This window comes from Saccopteryx leptura, chromosome 3, assembly GCF_036850995.1.
Source record: "Saccopteryx leptura isolate mSacLep1 chromosome 3, mSacLep1_pri_phased_curated, whole genome shotgun sequence".
Taxonomy (NCBI): domain Eukaryota; kingdom Metazoa; phylum Chordata; class Mammalia; order Chiroptera; family Emballonuridae; genus Saccopteryx; species Saccopteryx leptura.
The window spans coordinates 370934149-370956124 of record NC_089505.1 but is presented as its reverse complement, the minus strand read 5'-3'; the positions used below and the strand labels follow the sequence as shown (position 1 = coordinate 370956124).

Here is a 21976-nt window from a genome sequence, read left to right as displayed (position 1 = left end):
CATCCTGCCCTGCTCAAGCCCTTGGTGGCCCCGGCACCTGGGACCCCAGGCTCACACCATCCTGCCCTGCTCAAGCCCTGGGTGGCCCCGGGCACAGCAAACAGCCCGCTGGCCCAGGGCCTCCCCACCACTTCCACGGCTGTGACTGCCTGTCCCAGTCACACACACATGCAGGCACACACCCGTGAACACACGTGTGCCCACTTGCACACACTCTCACTCGCGTGGAGTCACACACGTTCCCTCCCACGTGCTCACGCTCACACACACTGGCACACTCAGTGCTGGCCCAGGCCACAGCACACTCACGGCCACCCTGTGAGGGGCCACTCTGCCCAAGGGGACTCCCTGCCCACTGGCCTCTCTGCACCGAGTGGCCCTGGGGGGGGACGGGGGTGGTGGAAAGCGGGGGTGGGGAGGGCTGGGCAGGGGCTGCCTAGGACCCCGGAGGGAACAGCAGAGATGACAGAAATGACAGAGAAAGCTGAACACAAGCAGAATGTGACTGCGGGGAGCTGGGCCTGGTGGCAGGCGGGTGGGCACTGGGAGGCACTGACACGGCATCACTGGCAGCTTCGGAGATGGCGGCAGCCACAGAGAGGGCTCCGCACTCGGCACATGTGGGGGCGCGCCCGAGGGGGGCCCAGGGCAGCTGACTACAGTGAAAGACAGCGGAGACGGAGCAGACAGTTCTCGCAGAAACCGATGGGGACGACCAGGCAGCAGTCCAGCCCGAGTCTCCTGGGGCGGGGGCGGGGTCCTGGGTTCAGGGGGGACGGGGTCCTGGGGGGACAGGGTCCTGGGGGACAGGGTCCTGGGGGGACAGGGGGACGGGGTTCTGGGGGGACAGGGTCCTGGGGGACAGGGTTCTAGGGGGACAGGGTCCTGGGGGATGGGGTTCTGGGGGATGGGGTTCTAGGGGGATGGGGTTCTGGGGGGACAGGATCCTGGGGGATGGGGTTCTGGGGGGACAGGGGGACGGGGTCCTGGGGGGACAGGGGGACGGGGTCCTGGGGGACAGGGTTCTGGGGGGACAGGAGGACGGGGTCCTGGGGGACGGGGTTCTGGGGGGACAGGGGGACGGGGTCCTGGGGGACAGGGTCCTGGGGGGACAGGGGGATGGGGTCCTGGGGGACAGGGTTCTGGGGGGACAGGAGGACGGGGTCCTGGGGGACGGGGTTCTGGGGGGACAGGGGGGCGGGGTCCTGGGGGACAGGGTTCTGGGGGGACAGGGGGACGGGGTCCTGGGGGACGGGGTTCTGGGGGGACAGGGGGACGGGGTCCTGGGGGACGGGGTTCTGGGGGGACAGGGGGACGGGGTCCTGGGGGACGGGGTTCTGGGGGGCGGAGGGACTGGTCTGGGGGTTCAGTGGGGGGTGTCCTGGAGGGTGGAGAAGTGGTCTGGGGATGAGGTCCTAGGAGGGTACAGGGATGGGATCCTGTGAGGAAAGAGGGGTTAGGGTCCTGGGGGGCCAGTGGGGACGAGATCCTGGGGGGCGGGTGGGGAGAGGTGTCCTCGGGGCCCTTTCCACCTGACGCACCCAGAGCCTGGGCAGCGGGAGGGCGGGCCCACATGTGCACATTCAGACTCCTACCCACATTTGTACAAAGCACGACCCTCGGATCGAGGCCACCGCCCTTTTCTTCTCAACCCCTCTCCCCCATCTCACCTGACCTCGAGCTGCCCGCCCGGGAGGGAGGAAGCTGTCTGATCAGTGACCCTGTGGGTGATCCCTGAGCTGCCTGGGCAGGGACCTGTGGGGGTCCCTGTGCGTGTGAGGGGAGACGGGGTGTGTGGCGAGTCGGGGCGTGTTCCTGAGCCCGCACCCGGTGCGCAGCAGGGAGAGGCCCCGCCAGGCAGTCAGCTGTCGGACAGGCTGGGCTCCAGCACCCACCAGACCAGGCTCGAACCCTGCTCCACCTGCGCTCACCCAGCCTGAGCCTCAGTCTGCCCAGCTGTACGATGGGGACATGACACAGCCTGCATCAAGGGTGACCAACCGACAGAAACTGCCCCAGTTACTCAGCCGGGCGGGGTGCAGCCCTGGGGCCTCCTGACTGTGTGACTGTCCAGGGGACGTGTGTGGGTGGCTGTGTTGCGGGCATGGGTCACAGCAGGCCTGCCACTTCCACTTCCCAGACCACAGACCAGGAGGCCAGGCCCTCAGCCACGGTGGGGACTCCTAGGTCACAGGCCTCCTCCAAGGAGCTTCCTAACCAGGACCAGAACTCACCAGCGACCCCAGGGGGTGGTTTCCTGATGCTTTCATTCACTGGGGAGAGCAGGAGAAGCAGAGAGGGACAGAGGGGGGGGCACAGACAGACAGGCCGAGCAAGACCGGCACAGACTGGGGGGAAGGGACTGGGGGTCCCGACAAAGACACCAGCCAGGCTGAGGGACAGACAGACAGGCCGAGCAAGACCGGCACAGACTGGGGGGAAGGGACTGGGGGTCCCGACAAAGACACCAGCCAGGCTGAGGGACAGACAGAGCAGGCACAAGCAGGGTGAGAAGGGCTCAGAGGGCTGGGGTAAGACAGAGCGGGGCCTGTCCCGGCCTGCTGGGCTCAGAGGGCTGGGGTAAGACAGAGCGGGGCCTGTCCCGGCCTGCTGGGCTCAGAGGGCTGGGGTTAGACGGAGCGGGCCTGCCCGGGTCTGCTGGGCTCAGAGGGCTGGGGTAAGACGGAGCAGGGCCTGTCCCGGCCTGCTGGGCTCAGAGGGCTGGGGTTAGACGGAGCGGGCCTGTCCCGGCCTGCTGGGCTCAGAGGGCTGGGGTTAGACGGAGCGGGCCTGTCCGGGTCAGCTGGGCTCAGAGGGCTGGGGTTAGACGGAGCGGGCCTGTCCGGGTCGGCTGGGTTCAGAGGGCTGGGGTTAGACGGAGCAGGGCCTGTCCCAGCCTGCTGGGCTCAGAGGGCTGGGGTTAGACGGAGCGGGGCCTGTCCCAGCCTGCTGGGCTCAGAGGGCTGGGGTTAGACGGAGCGGGGCCTGTCCCGGCCTGCTGGGCTCAGAGGGCTGGGGTTAGACGGAGCGGGGCCTGTCCCAGCCTGCTGGGCTCAGAGGGCTGGGGTAAGACAGAGCGGGGCCTGTCCCGGCCTGCTGTCAGCCCCGGCTGTGACCTGGTGGCCCCGTCCCCTGGGAGGCTGGAGGGGCAGGAGCCTCTGAAGTACACTCCCCCTGGCTGCTGGGCATGGCCCCGCCTCTCAGACTGCCATCTGCAGTGCTGTGTGCCCTCCTGCCAGGCACCGCCCTCTCTGGGCTGGTTTCCCAGGTAGGACATCCAGGCCCATCCACTATTCCCCGTCTCCCTACGTTGAAGGCACCACAGGGTGGGCACCCAACTCCAAGGTGGGGAGGGGAAGCTGGGCAGAGGTGGGGTCTCTGAAAGCCATGTTCCATTATTTCCGAGCACCCTGTAGGGCTCCCACCCTGTCATGGGCCAGGTGGAGAGCTGAGGCACCGAGCGCGGCGGGGTCGGCTGCGTGCCTGCACAGACCTTGGTGCCTCAGTTTCCCCGTCTGTACTGGGGCTCAGGGATGGGTGAGCTCTGGGTCCTACCCTGCCCGCTCCTTCAGCTTCTTGTCCGTGATGCCATCTTTGGACACAAGCTTGTTGAACACCAGGATCCCGATGGCCATGTTCACCTGCGGGCAGAGGGCAGGGTGTGGGGTGTCTGCACACGCCCGGGTCAGGGCGGCACCCGGCTGCACGCGGGGACCTTGCTAATGCTCTGCCCACAGATGGGCCCCCTCGTACTCGGTCAGGGGCTCCAGGAGAAGCAAAGCCACCAGAGCGGGCTCTGCCAGCCTTGCCCACACTCATGCCCCTTCGCCCGCCATCCCCTCCTGTTAGCTGGTAGCTGGGGTCCTCCATGCCACATGGACCCTCTCACGCCCCGTAAGGCTGGGCATCGATGCTCGAGCCTTCCACGTGACCCTCCCACCTGACAGGCTCCACCATGACCTGAGAGCCCTGTCAGGCAGGGTGGACATGAGGACGGGCTAGGCTGACCCAGCTGGGGGCTCAGAGGGTGACCGAGGTCTCCTTCTACAGGCTGGGTGGGGCGGGCGCCCTGGGCCCGGTCCTGCTGCGGGATGAACTGGCCATCGGGCCAGCCCAGAGGACTATCTGCCATCTCCACTGTGGTCAGCTGCAGGTTGTGAAGCGGCGATTCCATTTGTCCAGAGATCAGTGGTCTGGCTGGAGTCAGGGTGAGCCTGTCCCCACCCGCCGAGGGGCTGACCAGGTGAGCATGCAAGCAGGCTGGCCCCAGCACACGGCAGGGGTACCTGCCCTGCCCAGAGCACAGAAGGCACCTCCAGCGACTTCTAGTCCGGCTTCCGCCACACCTAGGCTCACCCGAGCTCCTCCAGCTCTTAGCCTCCTGCCCCCGCCTCCTGCCCATGACGGGGAACTCGCCCCAACCCAAGGCCGCTGTCCGGGCCCCGCCTGGGGCCGCACTGCTCCTGCACACGCTGCCCGGGAGCTCTTTGCAGACCTTAACTCAGGCCCACTCCAGCCTCCAGGCACCCTCCCTGCCTGCCCAGGGCTGGCACCTTCCCCCCGGGAAGTGCTTCCTGGTGCTAAGGGAAGTCTCTCATGCTGCTGCTCAACTGCCACCGGAGACTGAGAGAAGTGACCCCAGGATGCCCCTCAGACACGGCCACGCCCTGGAGCTCCTGGGCTCTCCCCTCTCCTCTGGCCTCCTGCTGGTGAGAGTGGGGGTCCCACAGCAAGTCAGGATACATCCAGAGAGGGGACCTGGGGGCCCGGGCTCCAGCCTCCACCGCAGCCCCCCCACCCACCCTGGGGCGCCCGCTCACATGGCCCTGCCCCTGACTTGCTGCTCTGAGGTGCCCACACAGCACACAGCCTCTCCCTCCTGCCCATGCCTTCCGGGAACGAAGGAGCTGGGATCAGTCTGGGCTGCGGGGATGGTCCTGGGCAGGCTCCCTCCTGCTCATCCGCACCCCGGGGACAATGACCCTGGTGCCACTGGGCAGTGTCGCCCATCTCTCGCGGCTCCAGCCCTCCAGCTGTCCGCCTGACCACACCCACCCGATCACTCACTGGGCAAATGTGCCCAGTTCTGGCAGGTACAGAGCTGGTCTCCAAGAATCAGGCGAACTGTGCTCACAGGAATAAGAGGCCACAGCCACAGCCCAGCCTCTGCGTCCTTGCTGCCCGAGGGCAGACCAGGGGACTGTGGACACGGCCCACGGCCCCATGACCAGGGACGGCACGTGCAGCCCGAGGCCCGAGCTGGGACCACGGGCGGGCTCCGTACCAGCACAACGGCAGCAGCTGGTCCCACGAAGGCATACAGCAGTCCCCCCTCCAGGGAGAGCCAGCAGCTGGGGAGGGAGACAGGCTGGTTAGTGGGCAGGTGAGGGCCCCGCTCGCGCACAGGGTGGGCGCCACAGCTTCCCAGGGGGGCAGGCGAGACGCTCAGAGGGGCAGAAGGAGCGCAGCACAGACGGAACGCCCTTCAGTGCGGGACCCTCACATTCATTCTCTGGCTTCAGGGCCTTGGGGACCCAGGCGGCACCGTCACCCCTGGTTTATGGAGGCAGAGCAGGCCCAGAGCGGAGGCACACAGCAGAGAGCCAGCTGCCCTGACCACCCCCTTCTGCCTGTCCCCACCCCCTCCTCTCAGTCCTTCCCCATCTCACGTGCAGACTTCCCTTCCTGACAAGATGCCCGAACACTGGGCTGGGTCCCAGGTCTGGTCCTCCGCCTGCCCCCTTAGCACACGGCCTCCGCACCGGTCCTCTGCTCACACGTCTGGCCGGGCCCTCCTTTGCCCCACTCTTCCCCGAGTCTCCAGGACATCCCTGCGGTGGCCACAGGAGTCGGGAACCCAGCGAGGGTCCTGTCCTCTCTGTGTGCAACCCCGGCCCCGAGCAGCCTCCCCTGTGCTGTCTGTCAAACCAAGTCCTCTTCATCCTCAAGCACCTCCCTTCAATGTCCCACCTTCTTCTGACCCACCCCTGACCCCAGCAGGCTGGCCGAGCCTTCCTTCCGCTCAGCACTCACCCCACTGGGCTTCCTGTAAGTAGGTTCTTCCTCGTTCGTGCCCGCCGCCCACCCCATTGCCCAGATGGGGCGTTGCCACATCCTGCCCCCGGGGGCTCCACAGTGAGCCGCACTGGCACAGTCAGTATGGGTCACTCCTGCCTCTGGCCACCCCTCCCCCCAATCCCTGTAGCCAAGGCCCCTGCGGCCTCGGTTCCCTTCCCCCAGCCTGGGAAGTCGCACTGCTTCCAGGATGACCCCAAGCTCCCCGGCCTGGTGGTCAAGGGCTGACCTTCCAGGGCCTCAGTGACCTCGTCTGCAGAACAGGCCCCCCGACCGCCTGCTCTGCCAGGCCTTATCGAGGGCTTCCCTGGAGCCCCACTGGTGTGGGGCGGACGCCCGACCAGACGGGGAAACTGAGGCTCAGAGGGGCTGGCAGACCTGTCCGAGGAGGAGGCGGGAGGCTCCAACAGCCCTGACACCATTTCCCCCGCTGCTGCTGCCCACTGCCCGGAGGAGCTGACCGACGGGAGCTGCCCGGAGGAGCTGACCAACGGGGGGAAGGCGGCCCCCCGAGAAGCCTGGCCTCCAGCTCCGGGGCCTCACCCTCTCCCAGCCTCGGCTTTCTCGTCTGTGAGATGGGGGCCCAGCCAGCCGTCGCCTCCTAAGGCAGCGGGAGGGCCCGGAGGGTGCGTGTGGCCCCCCCACATCCCCACCCCACCCTGACTCACTAGTTCATGGTGCTGTACCCTTTGGCCTTGGTGAATCCCACGGAAATGGCCACGACCAGTGCAGGGAGCCCTAGGGAGGGACCGAAACACAGGGTTGGTTCCCCGCCATCCCAGCTTTGCATGTGGAGGTGGCCGTGGAGCGGGGGAGCAGGGCCAGGAATGTGACGGTGAAGCCTCGGAGCCGAGGGTGACACTGAGTGTGTGAGGGGACAGGAGGTGGACAGGGATGAGAACCAGCAGAACCGGGGACAGGGCCACTGGGTTAGCAACTAAAACACAGGACACCCAGTCACATCTGAATTTCAGATAGAAAAGGAAACATTCTTTTGCTATAAGTACGTCCCAAATATTGAACAGGACATACTTATGCTAAAGAGTTACTTATTATCTAAAATTCAAGTTCAGCTCGGTGTTGGCGGTTTACCAGTTCCATGACAGGACAAGTGCCCAGGGGGGAGGGGGAGGGCCCAGGGGAGGGGGAGGGGGAGGGGAGGGGGAGGGGAGGGGAGGGGAGGGGAGGGGAGGGGAGGGCCCACCCCCCAGGTGCGGCAGCCACTCACCCCAGCCCAGGCAGAGGAAGCGCTTGCGAATGAGGCGGTTTCGGAGGCGGCCCGTCACGGCCATGTAGGACTGCCAGGCCTCGGTGAGCACCCAGCAGAAGGACGACAGGAAGAAGAAGTGGAGAAAGGCGGCCACCAGCGTGCACACCACCTGGGCAGGCGGGCAGACGGGTGGGGAGGCTGGACGGGGGCTCGCTCCCTGGGCCCCACGCCCCCCCGAGTGAGTGGCCCAGGGACCGCAGTGATGACCAGGTCAAGTCTGCAGTTCACTCGTCCACGGCCCTGAGATGGGTGGTTGTGTGACCCTGCACACCAACGACCAGGGACGATGCCAAGTGGCTCTGGTCCCCTCCTCCTTAAGCTTCCTGGGGATTCCTGGGTCCAGGCCCCTGATGGGGTTGGCACCATCAACTCTTCCCCCACCCCGCTTGGGGACACTAGGATGTGCATGGCAGGTCTGAGGCCACCTACCTTGTTGCGGGTCTGGGTCTGCCCAATGAGGATGAGGGCATTGGAGGAGATGATGGACAAGCAGAAGTTGATGAGGATGACGGACCGCTCTGAGCGGATGTACCTGTGGGAGAGGGTGAAAAGTCCATGGTCAGCGCCCAACAGAGCCTCACGTCACAAAAACTGGGGTCCTGCTGCATACCAAGACCAGGTGTCACATCCTCCTTGCAAATACTGCTGCTGCCACCATCACCACCATCCTCATCCCCACCATTCTCATCACCACCATCCTCATCTCCACCATCCTCATCACCCCCATCACCACCATCCTCATCTCCACCATCCTCATCCCCCCCATCACCACCATCCTCATCACCCCCATCACAACCATCTTCATCTCCACCATCCTCATCACCCCCATCACCACCATCTTCATCTCCACCATCCTCATCACCCCCATCACCACCATCCTCATCTCCACCATCCTCATCTCCATCATCCTCATCACCCCCATTACCACTATCTTCATCTCCACCACCCTCGTCACCACCATCCTCATCACCATCCTCCTCATCAACACAATCACCATCACCCCCATCTCCACCATCATCACCACCATCTCCACCGTCCTCATCACCACCATTGTCATCACCACCATCATCACCACCATCCTTGTCACCACCATCTCCACCGTCCTCATCACCATCTCCACCATCCTCATCATCACCACCATCATCATCACCATCATCACCACCATCCTCATCACACCATCACCACGTCCACTGCACCATATAACAAATTCCAGCACAGTTAAGTGCCAGGGAGAGCCCTGGGGAGCCACTGAGCATAGCTGCCCTCCCCTGCTGGGGATGTCTCATCTTTTAAAAATGTTTCTCCTTGTCCCTGTCACTCTCCCTTCAGACAAGCTCACTCCCGGGATCTCACTGTCTCCCTGCTCCCAGCTTTCACCAGCCCTGACCCTCTGTCTGATCTTGACTTTGAGTGGCTCCCAGTGGGGGCTGCAGAGCCTATGCCCACAGTAGCTGCGTTGCCGTGGGCAAGCGACTCAACCCCACTGTGCCACGGTCTCTCCCTCTTGTCAGATGGGCCGAGGGCTGTGGCTGAATTTAAAGAGCTAGGCCATCATCACTCTCACTCCTGTGTCTCAACACAGCTTCCCCAGTGGCCTGTGACAGCTGAGGGTACAAGCAGAGCCTCAAAGGCCAAGACGTGGCCTGCTAGGACATGTGACCTTGGGCATGTCACGTGCCCTCTCTAGGTCTCCACTTCCTGATGGGGACCATCAGGACGGGGTCCTGGCTGCAGCCCACTGGGGCAGTGACGGCCAGCAGAGCGCAGGAAGGGCGCACTTTGAGAACCACAGGCAAAATCTTCAGAGCTGCTGTGTGGCTGCCCCATGCCCCTTCCCCAGAATCCGGGAAAGCAAGGCCTCGGGAGGGGCGAGGCCCAGGGCGAAGCATGTCCACAGGGGATCCGGGGCTTGTGGCCCGGGCAGGGGCACTGGACGCTGACCCTCCTGGTGCCTCCATGCTCAGGACAGAGGTCTGCTGGGCGTGGCACCCAGTCACCAGGAGATCCCGCCACCCCTTCCCACTGGCCATATCGACTTCTCCTTGCTGGCCCCAGGGTGCGATGTCAGCTCAATTATTGGCTGGCATTGCCCTACCCACGGAGCCGGACACACTGGGAGTCCTGGCTGGGCCTTATGGGTGGCTGGTGGGCAGGCAGGTGACCTTGACTTTACCCGCCCTGTCCCAAGCCTCTGCGCAGTAAGGCAGAGGCCACACACACACACACACACACGCCCCTCACTCAGGCTAGTGACCAGCTCAGAGAGCAGTCCTCATGGCACACCTTGACCCACACTGCCTGCACCCCAGGGGCCCAAGCTGGACAGAGAGCGCCCAGGGCTGGGGGGTAGGGACGACGGTGAGGTTCCCACCCTGCGACCCAAGCCTGGGCTTTGAGAAGGCCGTGGCCTGGCACGTCTAGGTGACAGGACAGACAGTGAAGCCACGGGATTGTGGGGCCCCAGTGGTCAAGGGGCAGGGTGCTCAGTGGGGGAGCAGGCTGGGCTGGCACTGCCAGGAGAAGCGTTCAGAGGGCAGGAGGAGATGGGAGTCCCGTGTGAGGCGGGAGCCGGGAGGCACGGTCAGTCCAGCCCTGACCCCGGCCTGGGTCCCCCACCCGCCACGCACCCCAGCCAGTGTGCCTGGAGCAGCAGGCAGTCAGGAACCTGGAACAGGGCCGGCCTGGTCCCCCACCCGCCACGCACCCCAGCCAGCGTGCCTGCAGCAGCAGGCAGTCAGGAACCTGGAACACAGGAACCTGGAACAGGGCCGGCGGGGAGTGTGGGGAGAGGGAGGGGTGCAGGGTGGAAAGGCAGAGGTGGGGGTGTCGCCACCCAAGATGGCAGCGGGGGCGACGGGAGCTGCCGGCTGGGAAGGAGAGAAGGAGCGGGCCCTGGGCCACGCCCAGCCCCACGCTGCCCCCTCTCTGGACCCCCAGCCCCCCGGCCCAGAGCCCCGCCACCCTGCGGGGTTCCCACCTCCACACGGAGACATAGATGATGATCAGCATGAGCAGGGTCAGGGACGACACGCCACAGCCCACGATGAGTGTCACCGACGGCACCACCACCTTCTCCATGTTCTGGGGTTCGGGGAGAGAACAGAGTGAGGGGCAGGGGCTGGCAGACGAGGCCCCCTGCATCTGGCCGCCTTGAGCTCTTTTCTCAGCAGCAGCTGGGTAATTTTATAAGAAGCCACTAGAGGTCCCTTCCCCCCCCCCCCCAGGTCCCTCGCAATGTCAGAACGCCCTCCTGGCTCTGTGATCCGATGCCCGGGGCCTACTGCCTTCTCATGCCCACCTCGGGGCCTTGCCTGTGCACCCAGGTGCTTGCCCCGTGGGCTGCACAGCCGACCCACAGTCCACAGTGCGGCCACACTGCACCCCAGGGCCCGGGGCCCACAGGCACACGCAGGAGGGCGGCGTGTACTGTTGAGGGAGCTCACGGCCGGATGCGTCCAGAACGCCGATAACTCGGGGGCTGTGAACTGGGCTCTGTGGCCCTTCCCCAGCATGCTGCCTCCCAGTCATGGGAAAGATGGTGGGGACAACATGGCTGGACGTGGAGGGGCTTTTTAGAGACCCTCACCCTCAAGATGACACCCTCTTGCCCCTGGGGACATGGCCCGGGGTGCAGCTCCAATATAAATGCCTGTTTGCACAAAAGGAGTGGGTGGGACCCGGAAAAGGGGGTTCAGGACCACGGCCAGTGCCCGTGGCTCTGAGCCTAGCGGTCCCTGAACTTTCAGGGTAGGCGCCGAGCCCCACCCACTGGGATCCCATTGGCTGCCCTAGCTGTCACTTCCCCAGGCAGACAGCAGCAGGACAGGAGGGTTGGCCAAGCCCCTAGGCACTCAGGGTCAGCCTGTCCCGCCTTCCAGCAAACCCTGTCCCTCCCACCCCTGGCCCATGGCACTCCGGGCTCTGGCCCTCAGTGAGGCCTGGCCATCTGCTGGCCTCTCAGCTGCCCCCAGCCTGTTGGGAGGCCTAGGGCTTTGGATGGGGCATGGGTGTGACTGCGGGGCTTCCGTCAGTGTGGGGGGGCATGGTCCCCTTTCCTCCCCCAGGTCAAGGTGAGGTGTGAGGTTGCCCCCTCGGGCTCAGTGCCAGTGCGGCAGACCCGTAGGCCTTGCCCATAACATGCCTCCCGGTCCAGTGCCCAACTGGGCCTCGTGCTCGCTGGGGACGTCTGCTCCCAACGTCCTCCTGGGGAATGCCACACGTCTGTGGGCAACACTGCCAACCCACCGCTCTCAGCCAGGAAGCCTCCTCCAAGCAGGCCCCTGGTGACCCCAGGCAAGCACGGTGGCCTCACCCACCTCAGCCATCCCCAACTGCACTCTGTGCCAATGAAGGACAGTGCCACTGCCCCCCCCAAGAGCTCACACCCCGACATGGGGGCCCTGAGAGACTGGAGCCCCGTCACCCCGCAATTGTCCCATGGAGACCCTGAGGCCCATGCTGGGAGGGCAGTGGGGTAGGGCAGTGAGGGGCAGGGTGACCCCAGAAAGCGTTTCTAGGACACTGCCAGCCACGTGGGTCACGGGTGGCCGAGTAAGTGGCTCACGCCTGCTCCGTGGCCATCTGCCTCCACCTGTCCTCATCGGGCCTGGCAGCCACTCACACCCGCCAGCCGCCCACCTGCCTGCCCGCTCCCTCCCCCCTCCACCGGGCTCACGCTTCAGTCCTGGCCCGGCAGGGTCTGGGTCAGGGTCTGGGTCGTATAGAGAGGGAACGAGTGACAAAATGGGTGGGCAGGAGTACCAGGAAACGCCAGGCCTCTGGGAAGGGCTGCACTGGAGACCTCAGGGCGAGAGACAGGTCCCCACGGACACGGCAGGGCTCAGCCAGGAAGGGCTGCTCCGGGCCCTCTGCCCAGGGTGGGCCCTGCCCAGGGTGGGCTCTGCCCAGGGTGGGCTCTGCCCAGGGTGGGCTCTGCCCAGGGTGGGCCCTCTGCCCAGGGTGGGCTCTGCCCAGGGTGGGCTCTGCACAGGGAGGGCTCTGCACAGGGTGGGCTCTGCCCAGGGTGGGCCCTGCCCAGGGTGGGCCCTCTGCCCAGGGTGGGCTCTGCCCAGGGTGGGCCCTGCCCAGGGTGGGCCCTGCACAGGGAGGGCTCTGCACAGGGTGGGCTCTGCACAGGGTGGGCTCTGCCCAGGGTGGGCCCTCTGCACAGGGAGGGCTCTGCCCAGGGTGGGCCCTCTGCACAGGGTGGGCCCTCTGCACAGGGAGGGCTCTCTGCCCAGGGTGGGCCCTCTGCACAGGGAGGGCTCTCTGCCCAGGGTGGGCCCTCTGCACAGGGTGGGCCCTCTGCACAGGGAGGGCTCTCTGCCCAGGGTGGGCCCTCTGCACAGGGAGGGCTCTCTGCCCAGGGTGGGCCCTCTGCACAGGGTGGGCCCTGCCCAGGGTGGGCTCTGCCCAGGGTGGGCCCTCTGCCCAGGGTGGGCTCTGCCCAGTGCTCTGACCCTGCCCTTCACACGGCCGGTGTTGCTCTCAGCTGAGATGTCACCACCTCACAGGTGACGTCTTAATCCTCAGTTTGATTGGCCCCTGGTCTCTCTGCCCCCATCACCTCGTGCTGAGCCTCTCCAGGGTCCCCCCACCCAGGGCTTCTCTTCCTTGTGTGAATGGTCATGTCAATCCTGCTGTGTGAGCCCCGCTTCCGTCCGTCTCCCCGCCACGCCGTGCAGCGTCTGCGCCGACTCCCTTCCTGCAGCACCTTCCCTGCCTGTCGTGGCTCCAGCACCACCGTGGCTCAGAGCTCCCCAAACAAATAAGCCCCGACCACAGCATAAGCTGACCCCTGATCCTGACCACATGCTGAGCCCTGACCCTGGTCATGCGCTGAGCCCTGACCCTGACCCTGGTCACCTGCTGAGCCCTGACCCTGGTCACCTGCTGAGTCCTGACCCTGACCCTGGTCACCTGCTGAGCCCTGACCCTGGTCACACGTTGACCCAATTCTGACCCTGGTTATGAGCTGAATGCTGAGCCCTGACCCTGGTCACGTGTTGAACCCTGACCCTGACCCTGGTCACGTGTTGAACCCTGACCCTGACCCTGGTCACGCGCTGAACACTGATCCTGACCCTGGTCACCTGCTGAGCCCTGACCCTGGTCACATGCTGATCCCTGATCCTGACCCTGGTCACGTGCAGAAACCTGATCCTGGTCACGTGGTGAGCCTGATCCTGGTTACCTGGTCACACGCTGACCCCTGGCCCTGGTCAGACCAGTAACACGGTTTCAGGCACATCACAGAAACCGCACCAGCACTAACTAGGCTTCCAGGCTGTGTACCACCGGCCAGGCTGTGCTGGGTGCTGTGAACACCTCACCTTGTTCGTTCAGCCCTCACCACAGCTCTGAGGCAGGTGGCACGGCCCCCTCACAGCTGTGACTCAGAGCAGGCCAGCAGGGGCACAGCCAGGATCTGACGCTCTGGCTCCTCCGTCCTGTCTCCCTGCACTCCGCCCCCGACTTGGGACCCCGCCCCTCTCGGGCTCCTGGGGTGTGACTGCAGCACCCACCTGCACCCTCGACGGGGCCCTTGCTCTGCCCCAGTCCCTCAAGGCCACTTCACACCCTAGGATGCCCGCAGCTCTGCCTGCTCAGACCTGAATCCCACGCTCAGCATGCCCACCCAACCCCCTGTGGCGGAGGCAGGTGGCACCCCACCCCTCCCCACACCCGGCCCCGCATACCTCTGCCACCAACCACCTGCTGCAGGACAATGCTGTCCCCACTCCTGCTGGGACCCCCCAGGACCCCCACCCCACCACCGTGCTCTCACCTCCAGCCACCCAGCAGCCTCTGCCCCTGGGGTACAGGTAAGGCTCTTCTAGACACCAGCCCGGCCGCAGCACCTGCATCTCTGAACCCCACCCCGTCTCCCACTTGCTTCTTGCTTTTCTCTCTGGACGACCATCACTCCTCCCTGCTAAGCTTGGCTGGTGAACTCCTGCTCACCCCCCAGGGCCCCACTCTAAATATCCTCATGGACTTCTCTCAAACTGCCCCAGGGTGAGCAGGTGCTCTGGGAGCACGGATAGCCCCTTCCCCCAGCAGGCACTGCCCCAGGCCTGTCCGAGCACAGATCTGTCTCCTCCATCAGACCCCGTGCCCTCTGAGGGCAGGACTGGGACCTGGCTGTGGCCGCAGCACTCAGAGGGGTCAGCACAACGCAGTGGGTGCATGACAGCAGTCTCACCTTTGCGCCTGGTGTCCCTACCTGCCTGGCATTTCTGGGGTCACCTCTCAGTGAGCTAGAGCTGGCCAGCAAACGAGAGGAAGCAGCGAAGGCTGGACAGCAAGTGGGCGTGAGGCAGGAAGCAGAGCCTGTCCTGGTTCGGACACTCCTGTTCCGAGCTCACGCCCCTGCCCTGATGGGGGTCGCAGAATCAGGCAGGGCTGACTACTACCCCATCTTCCAGAGGAGGAAACAGGCTGAGAGCGGCCAGGCAGCCTGCCCTCAGTTCCATGGCCGCGCGCAGCTCTGTGGCTGCAGCGAACTCCTGTACCCTCGGCCTCAGCTACATCGTCCGGGATTTGGGGACGAGGTACCCGACTCGCCACCTGTGTCCCACCTTCGTGTACACCAACATGGAGGGTGAGGCTGGCGCCCCTGAGTGCGGCTGCTGACTCCCCTCCCAAACAACGCCTCACACCCGTCCCCAAACAAGGCTCAGCCTTCTGTCGGCCCCTCTCCTGTGCCGTGGGGCCCGGCTGCAAACCCTTGCAGGCACCTGGCACAGGTTGGCTTTTCCTAGAAAGGCCCCCTTGGCATCGAGCCTCTGCACTCCCAGTTTTTCACCAGCACAACCACCCACACACCCCTGCACCACCCGCACCGAGCGCACTCCTGCCAGGCCTGCCCGAGCGCAGCCCCCGCCTGGGAGGGAGGCGGGTGTTGCCTGAGGATGCCAGCAGCTCCCCCACCAGCTGTTTCCTCCTCGCTGCCACCGTGAGTGGCATGGGATCGCCTCCACTCTACAGATGAGGAAACTGAGGCTCAGAGGGACTGACGCCAGTCCAGGGTCACTGTGTGTTAGGGAAAAGCCAGTGATTCAAGATCTGACCAACAAGGACCTCCTCTGGGCCAGACCCTGGGCTGGGACACGCATCCCACTGCAGAGCCCTCTGCTGGCCTGGGTGCTGCTCACACACAGGGACCTGTGCTGGGCCCTGCTCTGCTTGCTCTGGCCTCTTAGGGGACCAGGGCCCTGGTGACACTGGCTGCGGTGTTGCACAGTGCAGCCTGCTGCTTTATCACTGATGACGACCTGTGCAAAAAGTCGCTTCTTCCAGGAAGCTCTCGGGGATGGCCCTCGCTGCTCTCTCCAGGGCCATGCCCCCAGAACCAGCAGACTAGCAGGGACAGCCTGTCACAGGGACAGCCTGAGGGTTGAGGGCGCACGTGGATCGGGGCTGAGATCACAGACCTCTGTCCATCAAGACTCATCCTAAGACGTTGGACAAGGGCCCCTCCCCAAAGCTCAGTCTCCCTGCCTAACCACAGAGGGGTTTAGTGGCAATGAGTTCCGGTCTAAGTTCCGGTCTAGGTCTGATTCTGTGGGGGACCCTGGCTGGCAACATCGCCACCCCTTACCCGGGTCCCAGAGGAGAGTGGAGTGGGAGGGGCATTCTCAGAGAGCTCTGGAGCCGCCTTTCACACGGAACCTGGGATTCCGTGAGGGCAGAGCTGTTCCACCAGCCGATGAGGACCAGCCACCTAAACACCCAGGAAAGCCCTGTCCTCCTCTCCAGCCTGCCCGCCACATCTGCTGCCCGTCCCGGGTCTGGGCCGAGGGGCTCAGGCCGAGGGGCTCAGTGAGCGAACACCCTGGCCCCTTCCACCCTTGGGTGCCCAGCAATCCAGGTTAGGCCTTCCTGGGACCAGCGAGTGCAGCCTGGACCCGGTGAGAAAGCCCACAGCCCCAGTGGGCTGGACTCAGAACTCAGGGATCCAGCCAGCAAGCTGGCCCCAGATACTGTTACCATAGAAACTAACAGCCCCCACAAGAATCTCTGAACAAAAAGGAGGCCCCTGAGATGAGGGGGCCTTCCTGGGGAGGCTGTGGACCTGGGCCAGGCACAGCACCCCCAATAACCCCCAGAACCTCGACCTGGGACACAGCTTCCTCCACAGACCAGGGTCCACTTGGGGTGGGAAGGGGAGAGCTCAGAAAAAGGTGGCAGCTCCACCCCCATCTCCCAGGCAGGGTGGGAACCTGCCCCAGGTGGAGGGGGACCCAGTGCAGGGGTCTGCCCCGTTCTGCCAGACCCTGCCCTCCCCCAGCCCAGAGAGCCTGGGGCCCAGCCAGGCTCCTTTGAGGACTGGCTTCCTCCAAAGTCCCAGGCCCCCAAGGAGATCGGGGGCGACTCACCCAGCAGTCACTCCCGAGACCCCAGCCCGGCTCCTCCCGGCCGTCCCCAACTCCACACTGACACCCACTCTGCTCCCACCCACCCTCTCGGAGGCCCGGGCCCTGCAGCCAGGCCCCAGGGGAGCTGCTGGCGCACCGACCCCTCCCAGCCAGTCGCCAGTCCCGCCCTCCGCGCACGCCGGCCCGGAGGCGACTGTCCGGCCGGAAGCCCCCTCCGCGCCCCCGCCCGCCGCCCTCGCGTCCCGCCGGGGTCTCACCGCGTCGGCGCTGAGCTGGGCTAAGATGGCGAAGGTGGAGAGCCGGTCACAGAGGCAGCGCGTCCGGAGGGCGTCGAGGGGCACCGTGCGGCAGCCGCGCCACGACCAGGGCCCGAGCTGCGGGGGGGCGGGGGAGGAGGGTCTGGGGGAGACAGGGCAGCGTGAGCGGCGACCCCCGCCCCGCCGGCCCGGCCCGCCCCGCGCGCGCCCCCTCCGCGCACCTGGACCCGCGCCCTGGGCCGCGCCGCCGCCCGGCTGCCGGCCCCCGGAGCCCCGCGCCCCATGGCCGCCGCCGCGGAGCCACGGGAGAGCGACTCGCGGGAGCGCGGGCCGAGCCGGAGAGCGCCCCGCCCGCCGCGCCGCCCCAGCGCCGCCCGGAGCCCGGAGCCCGGAGCCGAGGGGGCGGCCAGCCAGGCGGCGGGGGCGGTGTGGGGCGCACGTGGGCGGGGGTGGGCGGCCGGCCCCGGAGCAGGGGAGTGGCCGGCCCTGCCTGTTCGCCCCTACAGCCCGGGGCGCTCGCGCTGGTGACCTTGGGGCCGCCCCATCCCCCACATCCAGCTCCCCAGGTCTTGTCGCGCCCCCCCCCCCCCCCCCATGCCTGAAGCTCGTCTTCTAGAACCGGAACAGCCTTCCCTTCCCAGAGGACAGTCAGCAAGTTCCCCCTCGAGTCTGACCCAGGGCCTTCCTGCTGTCTACAGGCCCGGGACTGCTCCGTTTCCACTGACACACAACAGGCTCCTTAGGGCCTCCGCACCCCAGCTCGGAACTGCTCTGCAAAGGTGTCCTGATTGATTCAAGACCCCCACGCTCAAGGCCAGTCCGCACATCCAGGAAGATGGGAATGTCCATCCCAGGGCTGAGCCAAGGTGCCTGTGAAGGGCCCACCAGCTTTGGGGCGGGGGGAGGTTGCTCCAGGCTGCCTGGAGAGACAGGACTGACACTCCACCATTCAGGCCCCAGAGCGAGGCGTGCCCTGCGCCCTGACCTGCCCCCAGCTACGCAGAGCGCTGCCTCTGCTCGCCACCTGGGTTTGCGGGGGACCGGCCACGGCTGACCGCCTCTCTCTGCTCTGGACTCTGTCACCTTCCCCCCCCCCCCCAGCTTCCATTTCCTCCTCTCTAAAGCGGGGAGAGGACAGACATGGTGAAGCTCTCAGGACAGCGGCGGCGTGGATGTGGCAGCATCTACGGAAGTCGGGCTGTGAGCTCTAGGTACTCAGAGCCCCAGCGGTCTCTGTGGAATTGGAGATGTTACACAATCTTGGCTCTGAGCTGCAGGCCCCAGGGGAGAAGGGATGTGCTGGGTCTGGCCAGACACCCTTGCCTCTGCTCTTCTCTTGATTCTCCCCAGACCGGAAGGGACTTGCCCTCATTTCTCAGAGGAGAAGAACTGAGGCCCGAGGCAGGCAAGTCATGCCCCAGGGGACAGCAAGGCCCAGGATTTGGCCCTGGCTCTGTGACCCTGGAAGCTCCTCTGCCCTCTGGCCTGTCTATTCACCTCTGAAGTTCAGTGATAGGAGGGGAAGTCCCTCTCATGTTCACTGTATCTGAGTCCATGGAGCCAGGATTGGTGGTAGTGGGGGGGAGGCTTGAAGCTCATCCATCTTAGTGGCTCTCTGTATAAAAGAATACAGAAGTAGGCACTGGCCGCGGAGGGGCCCTGGAGCTTAAGCCTCTGGCTCTCAGGGTGCCTCTGTCTGAGTCTTCCAGCCTTGGCCCACCCGCACCTCTGCTGGCCCAGGAAGAGCCAAGGTGTGCTCAGCTACACGGCCCTGCAGAACCTGGCGGGGTCACTGGGACGGAGCCCAGCGGCTGGGCTGCCTGTGTGGCCCCGGCTCCTGGTCTGCCAGCCTGCGGGCTGTGTGTAGCCAGTGCAGAGTGGGGCAAAGATCAGAGCTTATTGAGACGGCCGCAGAGAGAGCCCCTTCTACTTTCTCATCCCCTCCTTCCTCTTCTCCTTCCCTCCCTCCCTCAGGATGAGAGAGAACCCCACTAACCACCAAACCAAAAATGAGACATGGGTGATGGAGGGAATAGGGAAGGAAGGTAGGGTCCTGGAGAGTCCTGGCACGCTCCCAGGGACACCCCAGGTCCAGCCTGGGCCTCCTGCACCCTCAGCCAGAGGCTCATCAAAGCCTCACCCAGCTGCCGCCAGCCCCCAGCACCACGCAGGGCACCAAGCACTGAGCCTGGCTGCCGCCAGCCCCCAGCACCACGCAGGGCACCGAGCACTGAGCCTGGCTGATGCCAGCCCCCAGCACCACGCAGGGCACCAAGCACTGAGCCTGGCTGATGCCAGCCCCCAGCACCACACAGGGCACCGAGCACTGAGCTTAGCTGATGCCAGCCCCCAGCACCACGCAGGGCACCGAGCACTGAGCCTAGCTGATGCCAGCCCCCAGCACCACACAGGGCACCGAGCACTGAGCTTAGCTGCTGCCAGCCCCCAGCACCACACAGGGCACCAAGCACTGAGCCTGGCTGATGCCAGCCCCCAGCACCACGCAGGGCACTGAGCACTGAGCCTGGCTGATGCCAGCCCCCAGCACCACGCAGGGCACCAAGCACTGAGCCTGGCTGATGCCAGCCCCCAGCACCACGCAGGGCACCAAGCACTGAGCCTGGCTGATGCCAGCCCCCAGCACCACGCAGGGCACCAAGCACTGAGCCTGGCTGATGTTAGCCCCCAGCACCACGCAGGGCACCAAGCACTGAGCTTAGCTGATGTTAGCCCCCAGCACCACACAGGGCACCGAGCACTGAGCTTAGCTGATGTTAGCCCCCAGCACCACGCAGGGCACCAAGCACTGAGCTTAGCTGATGTTAGCCCCCAGCACCACGCAGGGCACCGAGCACTGAGCCTGGCTGATGCCAGCCCCCAGCACCACACAGGGCACCAAGCACTGAGCCTGGCTGATGTTAGCCCCCAGCACCACGCAGGGCACCGAGCACTGAGCCTGGCTGTGCCAGCCCCCAGCACCACGCAGGGCACCAAGCACTGAGCTTAGCTGATGTTAGCCCCCAGCACCACACAGGGCACCGAGCACTGAGCCTGGCTGATGCCAGCCCCCAGCACCACACAGGGCACCAAGCACTGAGCCTGGCTGATGCCAGCCCCCAGCACCGCCCTCCGGCCCTGACTCCCACTGGGAGTGCTCTGTCCTCATGCCCAGTGTGTGTCACCTGCGGCCCAGCAGGTGCAAGCCACTGACCAGACACCGAGATGGCCAGGAGACAGCAAAACACAGTGTTCTCTGAGAAAGAGTCCTTCCAGCCATTCCCGTCGCAGACAGAACACCTCCCCCTCTCAGACTGACCAGCCTGCCAATGGCATTGGCTGTGTGGTTGCTCTTAAGAGCAGACCTCTGTGGCCAGCCAGTCCTGGGTTCAAATGCCAGCTCGGCTCACGACACGATCCAGCCACCAGCATGGCCTCCGCCCCCTTCCTCTGACGAGAGGGAGGAACCAAACCCAAGTCTCCCGCCTGCCTGAGGGGTGCTGGAGGACCCGGAGGAGACAGCACCCCGGGGCCTGGGGTGAGGGGCGCGGGCTGGCTGGGGCCAGCAGCTTGGCAGGTTTCCAGCCGGCACTGGCGGGTCTGCAGGGCGCCAGGCAGACAGCTGCTGGCCACCTCCTGGGATAATGCCAGCCCAGGCCAGTGGCTGACGGTGCAGGACTCCTGTTGCGGCACTAATTAGCTTATCAGTCTCCTAGAGGAGGGGAATGAGAGGGGCGACTGACCCCTCTGTAGCCTCCGGCCACGGTGGGCATGAGGACGCACCGCTTCCGGGTCCACAGAACTAGCTGGCTGGGCTGGCAGCCTAGGAGGTGGGCAGCTGCTGGTCACTCTAGAAGCGGCCTGACCCTGTGGACCTGCAGCACTGCGGAACAGGTCCCCCGGCCTCGGCCTCTCCTGACTCCAGTGTCCCTTGGTGGCCTGTACTGGGGAAGCTTGCTGGGCCCCCCAACGCACAGTGCAAGCACAGGGACCTGCTCCTTGCTCCTCCCCCACCCAATATTAAGTGCTTCCTGTGCATTTTATCATTTAACCCCGACCATAACCCTCAGCTCAGAGGTGTGAGTGAAGAAAGAGAGGTGGCGCAAGGGCCCGAGGTCATAGAGCAAGACAGCAGGAGGCCCAGGGTTCCAGTTTTCATCTAACCACACACAGCCCCGGGCCCACAACCTCTGAACCACAGACGTGACTAATGAACAGATGTGAGAGGGACACTCAAGGGTAAGCTGACACCGGCCAAGACAGAGGCGTGGCCTGCCAGAGGCCCCGGAAGAAGCACTCGGTCAGTGGGGGTTTCCTGGGGGGGCACTGACGGAACGACCTTCACTTGCGGCCTGAGCACATCCTGACCCGGGATAGGCCAGGGACGTCTCGGCTCTTCCTCCAACAAGACCTGTAGAATGCACACCTGTTTTCATTTCAGCAGCACAGGCAGGTCGTCCCCTCCTCGCACCCACAGTGACCACTCCACACGTGGGAGACCATTTGCCACTTATCGGAGCTTCACGAACTTGGACTATCTGGGTCACGGAGCCAGCCCTCAGCACCCCCCACACAAGCCCAGGCCCAAGGAATCTGGGCCAGTGACACCTGCTCCTCCCTCACTGGGACCAGGGTGATGGAGAGAGCTGGCGCAGCAGCACCTCCCAGGGCCAGAAAGGCTGGGCCCGAGGGTTAGAGCAGGAGCCCCCCTCTGCCCGAGTTCGGGGGAAGGGGAGACCAGGGCTGTAAGAGCAGAGCCACGGGGCCCCCGTTAGACCACAGCTCCCAGGGCAGGGCCTTGCCTTCCCCATCCAACCAGCTGACCGGCTGGGCCTGGCCTGGCTGGCTCCACCTCCACGGCCACAGGCCATGGCCCGCTCCCAGGCTTCTCCAGCGAGGCCTGTCCCTGACCCACAGCGAGGCCTGTCCCTGACCCCCAGCCTCCCTCCTCCGCAGTCTCCCTGCCTCCTGCCTGGTTCCCCCACCATGGTGATGCT

The 21976-nt window shown here is 65.4% G+C and overlaps 1 protein-coding gene across 4 annotated transcripts in view; it reads right to left on the bottom strand.

Moving 5' to 3' along the window:
- ADGRB1 (adhesion G protein-coupled receptor B1) overlaps positions 1-21976 on the bottom strand; it is a 92216-nt gene that overhangs the window by 14028 nt on the left and 56212 nt on the right. For 3 of the 4 annotated variants that reach the window (XM_066379614.1, XM_066379615.1, XM_066379617.1), the window contains 7 exons: positions 16983-17124; positions 10323-10426; positions 7775-7877; positions 7304-7454; positions 6744-6813; positions 5285-5351; positions 3556-3641 (listed from right to left, as the gene is read on the bottom strand). In XM_066379614.1, coding sequence (XP_066235711.1) covers positions 3556-3641; positions 5285-5351; positions 6744-6813; positions 7304-7454; positions 7775-7877; positions 10323-10426; positions 16983-17124 — 723 coding nt within the window. Of the gene's footprint in view, positions 1-3555; positions 3642-5284; positions 5352-6743; positions 6814-7303; positions 7455-7774; positions 7878-10322; positions 10427-16982; positions 17125-17203; positions 17329-21976 lie in introns of those variants that run through there. The other variant, XM_066379618.1, reaches the window with a different exon arrangement.